The sequence below is a fragment of the Atractosteus spatula genome, chromosome 2, assembly GCF_055471065.1.
Source record: "Atractosteus spatula isolate fAtrSpa1 chromosome 2, fAtrSpa1.hap1, whole genome shotgun sequence".
In the NCBI taxonomy this organism is placed as follows: Eukaryota; Metazoa; Chordata; class Actinopteri; order Semionotiformes; family Lepisosteidae; genus Atractosteus; species Atractosteus spatula.
This window is the reverse complement of record NC_142707.1, coordinates 12,946,115-12,965,002: the sequence shown is the minus strand read 5'-3', so window position 1 is coordinate 12,965,002 and position 18,888 is coordinate 12,946,115. Positions and strand designations below refer to the sequence as shown.

General features: G+C 51.1%; 1 protein-coding gene across 1 annotated transcript in view; it reads left to right on the top strand.

Moving 5' to 3' along the window:
- Positions 1 to 18,888, top strand: part of kcnip3a (Kv channel interacting protein 3a, calsenilin) — a 97,250-nt gene that overhangs the window by 64,351 nt on the left and 14,011 nt on the right. The window contains exon 3 of the mRNA XM_088907836.1: positions 15,196 to 15,320. Coding sequence (XP_088763962.1) covers positions 15,196 to 15,320 — 125 coding nt within the window. The remainder of the gene's footprint in view (positions 1 to 15,195; positions 15,321 to 18,888) is intronic.

Below are 18,888 nucleotides of genomic sequence, written 5' to 3'. Positions count from 1 at the left end.
CTGATGTTTTTGCACTCCGTATCAAACCACTTTTCTTTTGCTTTTGTTTTTTGGTAGTTTTTTTTATTTAGTTGTTTTTAGCTTAGATTTTGATGCTAGTTTGTGGAATAGGTGATTTAGTTTTTGTGTGGCCAAGTTTATGCCTAATTTGTTGGTTTGATACGGACTGTTTAGGAATGTGTCCATCAGTGTCTGAATTTCGTCATCGCCCAGTGCAGTTTGGTATCTGTCTAGGCTGTCTGTGTCCCATCTGTACGCCTGGTTGAGGTCATACAGCTGGCTGGGCTGTGTCAGTGTGTCTCTGTGCTGGTGTGATCTCTTCATGTAGAGTGTGATATGGCTGTGATCGGAGAGGGGAGTTTGTGACCTGACAGTGAAGGCACTGATACAGGAGGGGTCCAGGTTGGTGATGGCGTAGTCCACCACACTGCTGCCCAGAGCTGAGCTGTAGGTGAACCTGCCTAGAGAGTCCCCTCTAGTCCTGCTGTTGACGATGTACAGGCCCAGCCCTTGACAGAGCTGGAGCAGCTTGCGCCCGGTGCTGTTGACCGTGGTGTCGTGGCTGCACCTGTGTGAGGTGACCGGTGTGTGGTACAGAGGGGATTGTCTGAATACGTGAGTAATATGGACAATCCGAATACTCTCTCTCCTAGTCTCTCAGCTCTAACCACTAGCCCACACTGCCTCCCTCTCTCTCTCTCCCAGTGACTCAGCTCTAACCACTAGCCCACACTGCCTCCCTGTCTCTCTTCTAGTCTCTCAGCTCTAACCAGTAGCCCACACTGCCTCCCTCTCTCTCTCCCAGTGACTCAGCTCTAACCACTAGCCCACACTGCCTCCCTGTCTCTCTCCCAGTGTCTCAGCTCTAACCACTAGCCCACACTGCCTCCCTCTCTCTCTCCCAGTGTCTCAGCTCTAACCACTAACCCACACTGCCTCCCTCTCTCTCTCTCCCAGTGTCTCAGCTCTAACCACTAGCCCACACTGCCTCCCTCTCTCTCTCCCAGTGTCTCAGCTCTAACCACTAGCCCACACTGCCTCCCTCTCTCTCTCCCAGTGTCTCAGCTCTAACCACTAGCCCACACTGCCTCCCTCTCTCTCTCTCCCAGTGACTCAGCTCTAACCACTAGCCCACACTGCCTCCCTCTCTCTCTCCCAGTGTCTCAGCTCTAACCACTAGCCCACACTGCCTCTCTCTCTATCCCAGTGTCTCAGCTCTAACCACTAGCCCACACTGCCTCCCTCTCTCTCTCCCAGTGTCTCAGCTCTAACCACTAGCCCACACTGCCTCCCTCTCTCTCTCCCAGTCCCTCAGCTCTAACCACTAGCCCACACTGCCTCCCTCTCTCTCTCCCAGTCCCTCAGCTCTAACCACTAGCCCACACTGCCTCCCTCTCTCTCCCAGTCTCTTAGCTCTAACCACTAGCCCACACTGCCTCCCTCTCTCTCTCCCAGTGTCTCAGCTCTAACCACTAGCCCACACTGCCTCCCTCTCTCTCTCCCAGTGTCTCAGCTCTAACCACTAGCCCACAGTGCCTCCCTCTCTCTCTCCCAGTGTCTCAGCTCTAACCACTAGCCCACACTGCCTCCCCCTCTCTCTCCCTGTGTCTCAGCTCTAACCACTAGCCCACACTGCCTCCCTCTCTCTCCCAGTCTCTCAGCTCTAACCACTAGCCCACACTGCCTCCCTCTCTCTCTCTCCCAGTGTCTCAGCTCTAACCACTAGCCCACACTGCCTCCCTCTCTCTCTCCCAGTCTCTCAGCTCTAACCACTAGCCCACACTGCCTCCCTCTCTCTCTCCCAGTCTCTCAGCTCTAACCACTAGCCCACACTGCCTCCCCCTCTCTCTCCCTGTGTCTCAGCTCTAACCACTAGCCCACACTGCCTCCCTCTCTCTCTCCCAGTCTCTCAGCTCTAACCACTAGCCCACACTGCCTCCCTCTCTCTCTCCCAGTGTCTCAGCTCTAACCACTAGCCCACACTGCCTCTCCCTCTCTCTCCCAGTGTCTCAGCTCTAACCACTAGCCCACACTGCCTCCCTCTCTCTCTCTCCCAGTGTCTCAGCTCTAACCACTAGCCCACACTGCCTCCCTCTCTCTCTCCCAGTGTCTCAGCTCTAACCATCTCTTTCTCCTGAAGCCCCTAATCTCACTGCCTCCCAGTCACACGTATTTCTCTGTCTCTCTGCGGAGTGACGGAGTTCCCTGCTCTCTCTCTCCTCGTCTCGCATCATCTTCTTTCAGAGCCCAGGGACAGAGTATCGCCTCTCTCGCTCTGTTTCCTGGCAGCGGTGTGCACATCAAGCCTCTCCTGCTCTTGCTCTCTGTGACTCTGCATCTCCCTTATTAATGGACGTTGTTCAGCTCCAGCGAGCAAGAGGGATCAGCTTGCCTGTTCCCCGAGTTCAGTATTTCCCACAGAGAAGCAATAGGTGGGGGCATGATGGTTAGTGGTTGGAGGTTTTCTAATGTAGGGCTCTTGTGAGTTTATCTGGCCTGTTCAAGCATCTGTGTTAAAAATGCTAGGCGTGTTCGAGCCAATACATTTAGAAAATGTCTGTTTTCAAACAGGCTAGATGGGCAGGGAGGCCTCTTCTTTCTGTTGGAAACTGTTCCCATGTATGTTCTTAAAATTGGTCATTCCCTCATCACACTCTAGGGGGTGCTGTCTCAGCTCAGTGTGGCCACTGCAGAGTAACTAGTACTCTGTGCACACCCTTGTGCAGATGCTTGCCCCACAATGTATGTTTTGTGAATAGCTTGTGTTGCTTTTGGATCTAGGCTTCCTGTATTAGCTCACCTGTTAGAACAGGCCAGGATGTCTGTCACCTCCATCAGAGAGAGAGGAGGCCCATTCAGCAGACTCGGCATGCGGTTGTTTCTGATGTTCGTTGAAGTGGAAATATCTGTAGTCTTCTCTGTCATCGGTGTTGCCCAGAATATCTTCCTATTACTGTGGAGGTTGTATTTGTGGTTCTGAAGTACACACACCATTTCCTATTCATTAAAACTGATGGCCCAGCAGAGCCTGGAGTAATCTAGAGGCAAATCTGCATCCTGTTCTGGAAACTCTGAAAGTTTTAGACGGAGGTCTGACACCACTTCATCACTGCCGAATCCATTTTTGACTCTCAATTCCAGGAGGGAGAAAGACTGAGAGAAGGAAGTGCAAAATATTTTCTGGTTGCACACAGCTGCACACGTAAAGCAGGTCCCGGGGGTCATGGTTGTATAGCAAACTGATCAAACCCCCATCCTACCTCCAGGGGGCGCACATCAGCTAAGGACACGTCCCAGCCTGCGCTTCACGGTGTCACAGCAGGGCCACTGGGATACTGGACTTTTTTTGGACAGCGACAGGGGAATGAATATGCACCTTTGTGTCATGTGTTACTTCCATGACACTGTCTCACAGCAAGCACCTTGCGCTGACTTCTCTGTAAGTGACTTTTACCAGCAGCTGGTAAAACCTGGCATGGATCAGGCGGCGGTGCAACAGGAGTCGTGATGGCCATCTCTGCTCCCCTGGTGTTCCTTCCTGAAATGCGGCACAATAAGTATTGTTGTGGTTGTAGACCGGCTGTCACCCTGCAAATATCTTGTGCTTGCGTCTTGTAAAAGCACAGGAGGTCCCGTGTGAACCCCTGTTCATTGATGGTAAATGCTTCTGCAAGTTGTTTTTTCTCAGACTGTGTCTTTTGTTCTCCCAACCCCCCCCCCGCGCGCGCACGCCATCACATCGTCAGCCTTTTGTTATTTACAGTATAGCTTTGGCGAGGGCTATTTTTAGCCCCAGAGACGCTGTAAAAATAAAATCCCTGCAGCGCCAGTGAAACCGGAGCCACCAGCCCTGGAGTGGGGGGTGCGGTGGCACTGAGATCGATACCTGACCCATTTAGACTCGTCCCCGCGATCCATCACTCTGATCGCTGACGTGAGGGGCGCTTGACGCAGGGCTCTGCGCGCACGAGCCAGGGACGCACGCCCGCCACCACCCCCCTCTCTCCCCTTCCTCTTGACCTCTTCCTTTTGCCCCCTCCTGGGGCTTGCGAGGGGAGAGCGAGGTTTGGGGGTACCCTGAGCCCCAGAGCTTGTCCTTTCTCTTCTCGCTGATCAAGGGGTCACACCGACCTGATGCAAAGGAACAAGTAAAGGTTGATTCCGTGCTGAAAAGAGAAGAAAAGAAACACAATGTTTCGCCTGTGGAGCCTTTTTGGGGTGTGCAGATGTTCACATCTGCCCGAAGAAGGCTCCACAGCCGAAACGTTGTGTTTCTTTTCTTCTCTTTTCAGCCTGGAATAAACTTTTACTTGTTCCTTTGCAGCCTACGCATGCTGACGCTGCTGCCTACTTGAACGCCACTGACATGATGTCAAGAAAGAGGAGCCCCAGCTCTCTCCTTGAGAGCCACGGGCTCGGAGGGTTCTTCCTCTCTTGCCCAGCCATCAGTCTCACACTCCTTGACTGAAGACCCCTGGGAGACAGGAAAGCTGTCAGTTCTCAGCTCCGCAGGTTAGACATCTGATCAGGCAGGTCTGCCCCTGCCTGCTGCTGAGACTGTTTGTCTGGGTTTGTGGATGAGATTCTGGGATTGAGGGAGCTGCTGCTAATCTTTCCACGCATCCACTGTCCATATCCACTTCATCCTGCAGAGGGCAGTGTTGAACCGGAGCCCAGCCCGGCAGCCACAAGGCACCAGTGATGATGCACTCTGGGAAGGACGCCAGTCCGTCACGGGCCATACACACACGCATGGTGCACACAAGAAACACATAAATGGGGCCAGCATGTGTGTTTCAAGATTGTGAGAATACCAGAGCACCTGCATGAAAAAACCCCACACGAACCTGAGCAGGACATGCAGGCTCTGCACGACAGGTGTCCGAGCCCAGAAAAACAAACTCAGGACCCTCGAGCTGTGAGACAACAACACAAGCGCAGCTGTGCTACCTGCTGCAATTAATTCATTGCTATTGAATTACTCATTCAGCAGTTTTATCCAAAGCGTCTTACAGACATGGGTGTTGGGGTTGTTCAGGAGGTTAAATTGGCCTTTTCAGCCGGTGCTAGCCTACAGAAGCCAAGATGAGCCAAATGCACTACTCTAATGTTTCTGAGTGCAGATTCCACAGTCTCATCTTAGATATTGTATTGGCACCTCAGTACCTGTCTGAACTATTATCGCCCTGCTCCCCATCTCGCAGCCTTCGTTCTTCTAATTCTGCCCTCCTTGCTGTCCCCCAAGCCCGTCTACATTGTATGGGTGACAGGGCCTTCTCCTGTTATGCCCCCAAGCTCTGGAACTCTCTGCCCAAGGATATCAGAGAGTCACCTTCTCTAAACTCCTTCAAATCCAGACTCAAAACCCTCTTCTTCAGAAGAGCCTTTACTGAACTGGTTCCACTCTTCACCCCTCTGCTCTTCTTAGTACCACCATCCACGGTCTCCTCTATATATTGTAATTGTGTCTTATCTTGTGTATTCTTTTTATTTATTGTTGTTGTCGCTCTGTAAAGCGCTTTGATAAGCCACCTTTAAAGGCGCTATATAAAATAAAGTTTATTATTATTATTATTATTATTATTGTATTAGTGGATTGTTCATGAATGTGTTATTATTAGTGAATCATCCAGGTGGGTCCTGCACACTGGTGGTGGTGGTAGGGGAAGTCCCTATTATCTGTAAAGTGCTTTGAGTGTAGTGTGCAGAAAAGCGCTATATACGTGTAGGCATTTATTTAATTATTATTAGTATTAGACATGAGCAATCGGCCTTGTGCAAATACTTGGGAAAAGAATGGAGCTTCATAATGAATCAGGCCACTAGGGGGTGCTCTAGACCACTGCTCATGGCGCTGTTGTTGTGAACAGACTCTTTACCCAGAGAGGAGTGCCGTGGACTGAATAGCCTGTGTAGGCTGCAGGTGTTGCATTACAGGAGCAAAACTGGAGAAAGTAGAAATCCAGTTTCACAATAGCACAGTACAGGGAATCCTAGATGTCACTTGGCATATCTGCTCTGTTAGCTTCTTTCAGGCACGTGCAAAGCTAAGGTGCCTGTCTCTGTGGCTCTTCAGAGATGTACAGGCTGCACAGGCATTGCACCCCTCTCTCTGTCCTCTCTGGACCCTCACCCTCTCTGTGTAGCAACGTCAAAGCCTTTTCCAAACCTCTGCTGGGAAAACACTCATTCCTGAAACTCTGACTGCCCATGAATCCCTAATACTCCTTAGAAACCCTGCCAAGACAGCAGTACCACACAGCCCTCCCCCTTTCTTTCTGCGCCTGTCTCGTTCGCGCCTGCTGTCTCTCCTCTCCCTGCCTCCCTCTTTCCCTGCTCCTTTCCCTCCCTCTCTGGCCTCCAGCTGTCGGGAGTGACTGCTCTTGCTCCTGCGCCTCAGCTCTCGGGGAACATTCGGCTTAATTTATTGTTTCTTTTACATTAGCTTTCAACATTTCTTTCTTTCCCACGTCCCCAAAGCAGCAAAAACAGGCCTGACTCCATTTGTTCCTTCATTCTTCAAATCAGTAATACCTATTTAAATACCCCCCACCTCCTAACCCTCTTGTGCTCGTCTCTGTACTGAGTGACTGCTCTGTGCTGTACTGAGTGACTGCTCTGTGCTGTACTGAATGACTGTTCTGTGCTGTACTGAGTGACTGCTCTGTACTGAGTGATTGTTCTGTGCTGTACTGAATGACTGTTCTGTACTGAGTGATTGTTCTGTGCTGTACTGAGTGACTGTTCTGTGCTGTACTGAGTGACTGTTCTGTACTGAGTGACTGTTCTGTGCTGTACTGAGTGACTGCTCTGTGCTGTACTGAGTGGCTCTTCTTTGCTGTACTGAATGACTGTTCTGTGCTGTACTGAGTTACTGCCCTGTGCTGTACTGAGTGACTGCTCTGTGATGTACTGAATGACTGTTCTGTACTGAGTGACTGCTCTGTGCTGTACTGAATGACTGTTCTGTACTGAGTGACTGCCCTGTGCTGTATTGAGTGACTGTTCTGTGCTGTACTGAGTGACTGCTCTGTGCTGTACTGAATGACTGTTCTGTACTGAGTGACTGCCCTGTGCTGTATTGAGTGACTTGTCTGTGCTGTACTGAGTGACTGCTCTGTGCTGTACTGAGTGACTGTGCTGTACTGAGTGACTGTTCTGTACTGAGTGACTGCCCTGTGCTGTATTGAGTGACTGTTCTGTGCTGTACTGAGTGACTGTTCTGTGCTGAGTGACTGTTCTGTACTGTACTGAGTGACTGCCCTGTGCTGTACTGAGTGACTGTTCTGTGCTGAGCAACTGTTCTGTGCTGTATTGAGTGACTGTTCTGTGCTGTACTGAGTGACTGTGCTGTGCTGTACTGAGTGACTGTTCTGTGCTGTACTGAGTGACTGTTCTGTACTGAGTGACTGCCCTGTGCTGTACTGAGTGACTGTTCTGTGCTGAGCAACTGTTCTGTGCTGTATTGAGTGACTGTTCTGTGCTGTACTGAGTGACTGTGCTGTGCTGTATTGAGTGACTGTTCTGTGCTGTACTGAGTGACTGTTCTGTACTGAGTGACTGCTCTGTGCTGTACTGAGTGACTGTTCTGTGCTGAGCAACTGTTCTGTGCTGTATTGAGTGACTGTTCTGTGCTGTATTGAGTGACTGCTCTGTGCTGTACTGAGTGGCTGTGCTGTATTGAGTGACTGTTCTGTGCTTTACTGAGTGGCTCTTCTTTGCTGTACTGAATGACTGTTCTGTGCTGTACTGAGTGACTGCTCTGTGCTGTACTGAATGACTGTTCTGTACTGAGTGATTGTTCTGTGCTGTACTGAGTGACTGTTCTGTGCTGTACTGAGTGACTGCTCTGTGCTGTACTGAGTGGCTCTTCTTTGCTGTACTGAATGACTGTTCTGTGCTGTACTGAGTTACTGTTCTGTGCTGTACTGAGTGACTGCTCTGTGATGTACTGAATGACTGTTCTGTACTGAGTGACTGTTCTGTGCTGTACTGAGTGACTGCTCTGTGCTGTACTGAATGACTGTTCTGTACTGAGTGACTGCCCTGTGCTGTATTGAGTGACTGTTCTGTGCTGTACTGAGTGACTGCTCTGTGCTGTACTGAATGACTGTTCTGTACTGAGTGACTGTTCTGTACTGTACTGAGTGACTGTTCTGTGCTGTACTGAGTGACTGTGCTGTACTGAGTGACTGTTCTGTACTGAGTGACTGCCCTGTGCTGTATTGAGTGACTGTTCTGTGCTGTACTGAGTGACTGTTCTGTGCTGAGCGACTGTTCTGTACTGTACTGAGTGACTGTTCTGTGCTGAGCAACTGTTCTGTGCTGTATTGAGTGACTGTTCTGTGCTGTACTGAGTGACTGTGCTGTGCTGTATTGAGTGACTGTTCTGTACTGAGTGACTGCTCTGTGCTGTACTGAGTGACTGTGTTGTGCTGTATTGAGTGACTGTTCTGTGCTGTACTGAGTGACTGTGTTGTGCTGTATTGAGTGACTGTTCTGTGCTGTACTGAGTGACTGCCCTGTGCTGTATTGAGTGACTGTTCTGTGCTGTACTGAGTGACTGTGCTGTGCTGTATTGAGTGACTGTTCTGTGCTGTACTGAGTGACTGTGTTGTGCTGTATTGAGTGACTGTTCTGTGCTGTACTGAGTGACTGCCCTGTGCTGTATTGAGTGACTGTTCTGTGCTGTGTTTAGTGACTGTTCTGTACTCTACTGAGTAAGTGTCTGTGCTGTACCTATAGATGTAGTATCGATATATATTTTCTTCGTGGTCAACTAGATTAAGACATCACTGTAGTGTCATTTTATGAGGACAGAAATGTGTTATTTAGAGCCTTACTCTCTTCAAGCCAGTAAGACATATCTTAATTTGAATATGAATTTGAGGGAGAAAGAGAAGCAGGCAGAAATAAATCATGTATCTCTTGAGAACTCGCCGAGTAACTGAGAGACCAAGAGGAAAGATACAGTATGCTCTCAAAAATAATCATAATAATGAACTGAAGTAGGGCAGGAGTGATGGATTGAAATTAAAATCTATTCAGTTGGGCTAATTAGCTAGGGGCAGCAGGGAGTAACAAAGAAGGTCAGAGAAGCTTTTTTATCTTGTCAGATGTATGGTTGACATCGTGGCCTGTGTCTCTCTAGGAGACTGGTGCAACATACTGACACAGGACTGTCACTGTCTGTGGCTCTCTGGGAGACTGGTACACTGACACAGAACTGGCACTGCCTGTGGTCTGTGGCTCTCTGAGAGACTGGTACACTGACACAAGACTGGTACTGTGGTCTGTGGCTCTCTGGGAGACTGGTACACTGACACAGGACTGGCACTGCCTGTGGTCTGTTGCTCTCTGGTAGACTGGTACACTAACACAGGACTGGCACTGTGGTCTGTGGCTCTCTGGGAGACTGGTACACAGACACAGGACTGGCACTGCCTGTGGTCTGTGGCTCTCTGGAAGACTGGTACACTGACACAGGACTGGCACTGCCTGTGGTCTGTGGCTCTCTGGTAGACTGGTACACTGACACAGGACTGGCACTGTGGTCTGTGGCTCTCTGGGAGACTGGTACACTGACACAGGACTGGCACTGTGGTCTGTGGCTCTCTGGGAGACTGGTACACAGACACAGGACTGGCACTGTGGTCTGTGGCTCTCTGGGAGACTGGTACACTGACACAGGACTGGCACTGTGGTCTGTGGCTCTCTGGGAGACTGGTACACTGACACAGAACTGGCACTGCCTGTGGTCTGTGGCTCTCTGGGTGACTGGTACACTAACACAGGACTGGCACTGTGGTCTGTGGCTCTCTGGGAGACTGGTACACTGACACAGGACTGGCACTGTGGTCTGTGGCTCTCTGAGAGACTGGTACACTGACACAGGACTGGCACTGTGGTCTGTGGCTCTCTGGGAGACTGGTACACTGACACAGAACTGGCACTGCCTGTGGTCTGTGGCTCTCTGGGTGACTGGTACACTAACACAGGACTGGCACTGTGGTCTGTGGCTCTCTGGGAGACTGGTACACTGACACAGGACTGGCACTGTGGTCTGTGGCTCTCTGGGAGACTGGTACACTGACACAGGACTGGCACTGCCTGTGGTCTGTGGCTCTCTGGGAGACTGGTACACTGACACAGGACTGGCACTGTGGTCTGTGGCTCTCTGGGTGACTGGTACACTGACACAGGACTGTCACTGTCTGTGGTCTGTGGCTCTCTGGGAGACTGGTACACTGACACAGGACTGTCACTGTCTGTGGTCTGTGGCTCTCTGGGAGACTGGTACACTGACACAGGACTGGCACTGTGTTCTGTGGCTCTTTGGGTGACTGGTACACTGACACAGAACTGGCACTGCCTGTGGTCTGTGGCTCTCTGGGTGACTGGAACACTAACACAGGACTGGTACTGTGGTCTGTGGCTCTCTGGGTGACTGGTACACTGACACAGGACTGGCACTGTGGTCTGTGGCTCTCTGGGAGACTGGTACACTAACACAGGACTGGCACTGTGGTCTGTGGCTCTCTGAGAGACTGGTACACTGACACAGGACTGTCACTGTGGTCTGTGGCTCTCTGGGAGACTGGTACACTGACACAGGACTGGCACTGCCTGTGGTCTGTGGCTCTCTGGGAGACTGGTACACTGACATAGGACTGGTACTGTGGTCTGTGGCTCTCTGGGAGACTGGTACACAGACACAGGACTGTCACTGTCTGTGGTCTGTGGCTCTCTGGGAGACTGGTACACTGACACAGGACTGGCAATGAAACCTTTATGTTTCATTCTTCCTCCTGAAGGTGCTGATTACCCCTCTTCTAGACTGGTCTGTGGTTGTTATTGTCAGGCAAAACTAGAAAGCTTTCTATCCCTCTTAAGGGACACACACAAATGAGTAAACTGAGAAACATTTAAAAGGTTTCCTGTAAGACACACTGGCACACATGTACACAAACAATGTACAGTATTTCAATGTAAAAAATGTAATGCAGATGTACTCAGGCTGTACAATTCAGACTGAGCTCAATGATCATGGGTTTGAGCCTGGGTCATGTCACTAGCCACCTGTGACTGGGAATCCCCAGGCAGAGGCACACAGCTAGCTGAGTGCCTAAGGCTAGGGTGGGATCTCTCAGCTCCCAGCAACAGCGCCTCCTGTGGTCTCCCAGGTGCTTGCAGGCTCACAGCGCTGTCGGTGAGGGATGCGCCTCTCCTCCAATCAGCACCAATCCTCCAGCACAGGCCTGTGACTTGTAATAAGATGATTGGCTCGAGCATCAGCTGATGGGAGGGGTTTGCCACATCCTCGCTCTCCCCGTGTGCAGTCACGGGGTTCGCAGCCCAAAAACGAAAGACGCGTAACTGTCTTCTCCAAACTGGGTAGAAAAAGTACCTTCTTTTCTGGATTTCTGGGAAAAAAAAGAAGGGAACTCAATTTGGTGAATGGCAGGCCTCCTCACATCTGCACTGACGCCCAGAGCCTCAGAGGACCATACTGGTACCCCTGCCACCCTCTCCCTCACCCCAGTGCCCATTAGCAATTAGAAACTGGCAAAGAGCTTTGTCCTGAAAGCGAAATAAGTGTGACAGAGAGGGAGGGAGACCAGGAGACCTGCACACAGAGAGCAGGGAAGAGAGACAGAGAGCGAGGGCTTGCTGTGGCTGTTGTTGTATTCTTTATTTTTCCCCCAGCAGTGAAATACTGGGAGAGAGAGCGTGGTGGGAGAGGGGAATGTAGACAAAGTCAGAAGTGTGGAGGGAGGGAGACTGAGTTATGATGGCTCCCTTGTCGCTTGTTCGCTGCAACATGTTGCTGTTACCTAAGCCTCTGAGAGCGAGAGAGAGTGGAGGAGAAAAAGAGAGAGAGATATGAGAAGAAGGACCGAGGCAAGCTGTCGGACTTTGTTGGAGGGTGCGATCCGAGGCACGCTGTCTGGCGTTCCGATCTGCGATCTATCCTTCCCGTTAATTTGGGGGGAGAGGAGAAGGGAGACCTCCAGTGCGTCAGAGGAGGGGGGATCCTGTCCTGATCGCCAAAAGTCTGGGCTCCCAACGGAGGGGGCAGGGGGTGTGGGGGGGTGGGCTGGCTGGAGGAACTCCGGGGAGCAGGAGAAAATGGTGAGGGGCAACTCGGAGTCGGAGGGGCTGCAGACAGTCGGGATTGTCTGTCTGGTTTTCATGTTCCTGAAACTGCTGCATCTGCTGGGGCTGATAGACATCACTGACCCAGGTAGGGGGAGAGAGTGAGTGAGGAAAGGAGAAAAGAATGAGTGGGGGAAGAGGGGCAGGGGGGAGAGAGATGAGGGTGGAGGGAGGGGAAAGTGAGGGTGGAGGGAGGGGAGGGTGAGGGTGAAGAGAGTGAGGGTGGAGAGTGAGGGTGGAGGGAGGAGATATTGAGGGTGGAGAGAAGTGAGAGTGAGGGTGAAGGGAGGGGAGAGTGAGGGTGGAGAGAGGGGAGGGTGAGGGTGGAGAGAGGGAGGGGAGAGAGTGAGGGTGGAGAGAGAGAGGGGAGAGAGTGAAGGTGGAGGGAGGGGAGAAAGTGAAGGGGGACAGGGAGGAGAGGGTGAGGGTGGAGGGAGGGAAGAGAGTGAGGGTGGAGAGAGTGTGGGTGGAGGGAGGGGAGAGAGTGAGGGTGGAGAGAGGGGAGAGTGAGGGTGGAGAGAGAGGAGAGTGAGGGTGGAGAGAGAGGAGAGTGAGGGTGGAGGGAGGGGAGAGAGTGAGGGTGGACAGGGAGGAGAGGGTGAGGGTGGAGGGAGGGGAGAGAGTGAGGGTGGAGATAGTGAGGGCGGAGGGAGGGGAGAGAGTGAGGGTGGAGAGAGGGGAGAGAGTGAAGGTGGAGAGAGGAGAGTGAGGGTGGAGGGAGGGAAGAGAGTGAGGGTGGACAGGGAGGAGAGGGTGAGGGTGGAGGGAGGGGAGAGAGTGAGGGTGGAGAGAGTGAGGGTGGAGAGAGGGGAGAGAGTGAGGGCGGAGGGAGGGGAGAGAGTAAGGGCGGAGAGAGGGGAGAGAGTGAGGGTGGAGAGAGGAGAGTGAGGGTAGAGAGAGTGAGGGCGGAGAAGGGAGAGAGTGAGGGTGGAGAGAGTGAGGGTGGAGGGAGGGGAGAGAGTGAGGGTGGAGAGAGGGAAGAGAGTGTGGGTGGAGAGAGGGGAGAATGTGGGTGGAGAGAGGGGAGAGTGAGGGTGGAGGGAGGGGAGAGAGGGTGGAGAGAGAGGAGAGTGAGGGTGGAGAGAGGGGAGAAAGTGAGGGTGGAGAGAGGAGAGAGAGTGAGGGTGGAGAGAGGGGAGAGAGTGAGGGTGGAGAGAGGGGAGAGAGTGAGGGTGGAGGGAGGAGAGAGTGAGGGCGGAGAGAGGGGAGAGAGTGAGGGTGGAGAGAGGAGAGAGTGAGGGTGGAGAGAGGGAAGAGAGTGAGGGTGGAGAGAGAGGAGAGTGAGGGTGGAGAGAGGAGAGAGAGTGAAGGTGGAGGGAGGGGAGAGAGTGAGGGTGGACAGGGGAGAGTGAGGGGATAGAGTGAGGGTGGTGGGAGGAGAGTGAGGGTGGAGAGAGGAGAGAGAGTGAGGGTGGAGAGAGGGAGAGAGTGAGGGTGGAGGGAGGGGAGAGTGAGGGTGGAGAGAGGGGAGAGAGTGAGGGTGGAACAGGCCTGGAAAAGGGTAGATGGTGAGGAGAGCAAAGAAAGGAGTAAGAGAGAGGAGAGAAAAATGTGGGTGAGAATGATGATGTGGGTGAGAGAGTCTCAGTTACAGATACTGTAAATATCTGTAAATGGGGTGCTACAGATGTTATATTGTCAAGATGGATGAATTAGTGTTGCCAAATCAAAAACTAACAGAGCATTTACAATAAAACATTATTATTTTTTATCACATGAAACATCTGTTCTCCCTATCTGTTCCTCCTCCTCTCCCCCTGTAGGATTGATAGCTGTTCTGATTCTGGAAGATATAGGAATCTAGGAATGTAGGAAGATTAGATTTGCTATTTTATTGAAGAATGTCTGATCCAGGCATGCAGAAAAAAGTGCATCAATCCAGGTCTGTGTGTGTCCAGTTTCTATGGCCAGGCTGTGGTCACTGAGCCTGTCCTCTCTGGGTATCCAGGTCAGCCTGTGTCCAGTTTCTATGGCCAGGCTGTGGTCATTGAGCCTGTCCTCTCTGGGTATCCAGGTCTGCCTGTGTCCAGTTTCTATGGCCAGGCTGTGGTCACTGAGCCTGTCCTCTCTGGGTATCCAGGTCTGCCTTTGTCCAGTTTCTATGGCCAGGCTGTGGTCACTAAGCCTGTCCTCTCTGGGTATCCAGGTCTGCCTGTGTCCAGTTTCTATGGCCAGGCTGTGGTCACTGAGCCTGTCCTCTCTGGGTGTCCAGGTCTGCCTGTGTCCAGTTTCTATGGCCAGGCTGTGGTCACTGAGCCTGTCCTCTCTGGGTGTCCAGGTCTGCCTTTGTCCAGTTTCTATGGCCAGGCTGTGGTCACTGAGCCTGTCCTCTCTGGGTATCCAGGTCTGCCTGTGTCCAGTTTCTATGGCCAGGCTGTGGTCACTGAGCCTGTCCTCTCTGGGTATCCAGGTCTGCCTGTGTCCAGTTTCTATGGCCAGGCTGTGGTCACTGAGCCTGTACTTCATCAGGGTCTGTTTCTATTTGTTTTCTTTCACACTGGTCACATACTCCACCATTGTGTTCTGTCTTTCTAGAGCTGGTAACATTTCAGTTTGTGTTCTATGGGTCCCAGTGGGTGAGGTAGTGTTGTTTGTATAGTGATTTGGTTGACTGTGATTTGTGTGGATACAGCAATGCTATCCTGAGCAAGCAGGAGTCACTGTGGCCCAGGGCAGTGAGCTTCAGAAATTCTGATTGCTGATTTCTAGGTGTAACTGATATTTTATTGCTCTCTCTTATACATGAATTAGCAATGGGTATTAACCTAATTCAGATCTGCATGCGTTGTGTGGAGGTTTGCTTTGCACATGGAGGATGATTTTACAAGACTCTGTTTGCAGGGCTCCTATGGGGTGTATCCTCATCTGTGATTGGACCACACACTCTACTACCACATAGGGCAGTGGGGTGGATTACGGTTTTAAATATTCAGAGCCAGATTACTACAATGGAGTTAATATTGTACAGCCTCGTGGTGTAGGAAGCTCTGCACACCTTCTCCTTCTTTGTAACATCTCCCTCACTCTGTGTCCCAACAGACAGCAGTGACAGTGACCTGGAGCTGTCCACGGTGAGGCACCAGCCCGAAGGTCTGGAGCAGCTGCAGGCCCAGACCAAATTCACCAAGAAGGAGCTGCAGTCGCTCTACAGGGGCTTTAAAAATGTGAGTCACCCTCTTCTGTCCCCTTCCCTCTCCTGGCCCCTCCCATCCTCACTACTGCTCTCTCCCCGACACTGCCTCTTCCAGAAACCCCCTCATCTCCCCCACACGTCCAGGCGAAGCGGCCTGGCATGGCCAGAGTGTCCACGGCTCCTCGTGAGCAGAGGCCCCTCGGCCTTGAAGACCGTCAGTCACGTGCTTTCGAACCGCTGCCAAAACGTATATCAGGACCCTGTGCAGTGATCTCGGAGCAATCCGTAGTCGATAAGCAGGCACAAATCCAAAAAAGCCAAGGGTTAAGAACAGGAAGTCAGAGAGAAGTACAGGCGAGGTAGGAGCTCCAAGGGAGACGCCGATACAGAGCGCTGACTGATACTGAATGAGGGTTTATAAGGAGTGGAGGCTGGGGTGAGTGTAGTGAGACTGATTGATCAACACGTGCGGCGGTGCTTTGTGGAATCAGCCGGCGCTGGGGACTGGTTCGAGCGTTTCCTGGTAACCGGTTTCTGATCGCTGGTCGTAACCACTGCCTTACAGCAGAGGCGGGGGTTCTGTCTGTACGCCCTGCGTGATCCCCTCACCAGCTAATTCAGCCATTCCAGAGGTGATCCCCTCTCACCCGGCACCCTGCAGAGCGCCTCGCAATGGGGGCCAGAGAAAATGACAAGACGAGCAACTCGAGAACAAGCAAGAGGACAGGTCCAGGAATACGCCGACACCAAAGGAAGAGTGGGAGTATAAAAGCAGGTTTCGGACAGGCTGGGAATGTCACCAGCCCTGACAGAATCCCGAGAATTCCAGAGCCTTGGTGCAGAAGACTGGGATTGGAAATGGGAAAGGTCAGGACCTGAAATCCTGGAACAGGGATTGCACACAGTATAGCAGATCACTGATGTTGGGCACAGTGGAATTCTGTTCTCTATTTCTCAACCATCAGCCATCTGGGCTTCCCAGCACAACTCAGCGGCGCGGCGTTCAGGAGCTATTGTAAGTCACCATCCAGAGTCAGTACAGAGTTAGGTACTGACAGAGTTAGGTACTGACAGAGTCAGTACAGAGAGTTAGATACTGACAGAGTCAGTACAGAGAGTTAGATACTGACAGAGTCAGTACAGAGAGTTAGGTGTTGATAGAATTAGGTACTGACAGAGTCAGTACAGAGGTAGGTACTGACAGAGTTAGTACAGAGAGGTAGGTACTGACAGAGTTAGTACAGAGGTAGGTACTGACAGAGTTAGTACAGAGAGGTAGGTACTGACAGAGTTAGTACAGAGGTAGGTACTGACAGAGTTAGTACAGAGGGGTAGGTACTGACAGAGTTAGTACAGAGAGGTAGGTACTGACAGAGTACAGAGGTAGGTACTGACAGAGTTAGTACAGAGAGTTAGGTACTGACAGAGTTAGTACAGAGGTAGGTACTGACAGAGTTAGTACAGAGTTAGGTACTGACAGAGTTAGTACAGAGAGTTAGGTACTGACAGAGTTAGTACAGAGAGTTAGGTACTGACAGAGTCAGTACAGAGTTAGGTACTGACAGAGTCAGTACAGAGGTAGGTACTGACAGAGTTAGTACAGAGAGTTAGGTACTGACAGAGTTAGTACAGAGAGTTACTGTAGGTACTGACAGAGTCAGTACAGAGTTAGGTACTGACAGAGTCAGTACAGAGGTAGGTACTGACAGAGTTAGTACAGAGAGGTAGGTACTGACAGAGTCAATACAGAGGTATGTACTGACAGAGTTAGTACAGAGAGTTAGGTACTGACAGAGTTAGTAAAGAGAGGTAGGTACTGACAGAGTCAGTACAGAGAGTTAGGTACTGACAGAGTCAGTACAGCGTTTTGTACTGACAGAGTTAGTACAGAGAGGTAGGTACTGACAGAGTTAGTACAGAGGTAGGTACTGACAGAGTTAGTACAGAGAGGTAGGTACTGAAAGAGTTAGTACAGAGGTAGGTACTGACAGAGTTAGTACAGAGAGTTAGGTACTGACAGAGTCAGTACAGAGTTTGGTACTGACAGAGTTAGTACAGAGAGGTAGGTACTGACAGAGTTAGTACAGAGGTAGGTACTGACAGAGTTAGTACAGAGAGTTAGGTACTGACAGAGTTAGTACAGAGAGGTAGGTACTGACAGAGTTAGTACAGAGTTAGGTACTGACAGAGTTAGTACAGAGAGGTAGGTACTGAAAGAGTTAGTACAGAGGTAGGTACTGACAGAGTTAGTACAGAGAGTTAGGTACTGACAGAGTCAGTACAGAGTTTGGTACTGACAGAGTTAGTACAGAGAGGTAGGTACTGACAGAGTTAGTACAGAGGTAGGTACTGACAGAGTTAGTACAGAGAGTTAGGTACTGACAGAGTTAGTACAGAGAGGTAGGTACTGACAGAGTTAGTACAGAGAGTTAGGTACTGACAGAGTTAGTACAGAGAGGTAGGTACTGACAGAGTTAGTACAGAGAGTTAGGTACTGACAGAGTTAGTACAGAGAGGTAGGTACTGACAGAGTTAGTACAGAGAGTTAGGTACTGACAGAGTTAGTACAGAGAGGTAGGTACTGACAGAGTTTGTACAGAGAGTTAGGTACTGACAGAGTTAGGTACTGTAGAAGCTGTAAAGATGCAAGAAATCACAGTGCAGTTCAGTGCAGGTTTGAAATAGGTTTATTGCAGACGGCCAACCAGACAGCAAAGCAGATGCATCTTTGCCTGCTCTGCTCTGAAACACAAGTTCCCCGGGTGTTTCACAAACCAGGCACAGCCCCGGTCAACCTCTTGAGCAACCATAAGATAGATAGGATAGATAGATAAGACTTTATTGATCCCCCAGGGAAATTGATGAAAATGTGCTTGAGGACATCAGGGCAGCGTTAAGGAACAGGACGCACATGTCCTCAAGTACAGAATATAGAAGGGCACACAAGGTGTTGGAATATTTTTTAAAACAGCACAGAATGCGTATTCCGATGCCCATCTGTTTGAGAATGTCACAAACATTCTGCCTGTGATCTGCCTGGTTTCTCAGCACAAAGGAACCGTATCACACTGAATTCCACACTGGCTGAAACACTGGAAACATTAGGAGTGAAGCTATGACTTGGATTTCTCACTTTGAGGCCTGACTTGGTCTCAGGGCCATAAACAAGCTGAAAGCTGAAGCAAAGATGGTGAGATCTGAGCTCCTGCTGACACGCAGCAAACACAAGCGCTGCCTGTGATGGTCAGGCAGTATGTGCAGTGAGGCCCTGTTCACATTGTCTGGGTGAGCACTGTTCTCTGCCCAAGGCAGGGCCCTGTCCCCCCGACATTCCCGGACAGAGGAGGTTTTCACCCCAGACTGTGCCACAGAAGTCGCCCCGTGAACTGTGACTTGCACCCCCCTTCCTGCCAGAATTCCATCCTCGGAGGAATCCCACCTGGCAAAAGCTCCACTCTGGCCTTCGGAGAAACAGCTGGATTGTAAACAGCCGCAAAACGGGGAGGTTGTATGTGAAACTCCTGCTTTCGGTTTCCATTCTCTGCTCGCTCATGGGCTTTTAACCCATCAGCCAGCAGCCGGCTGACATCACCCACTCC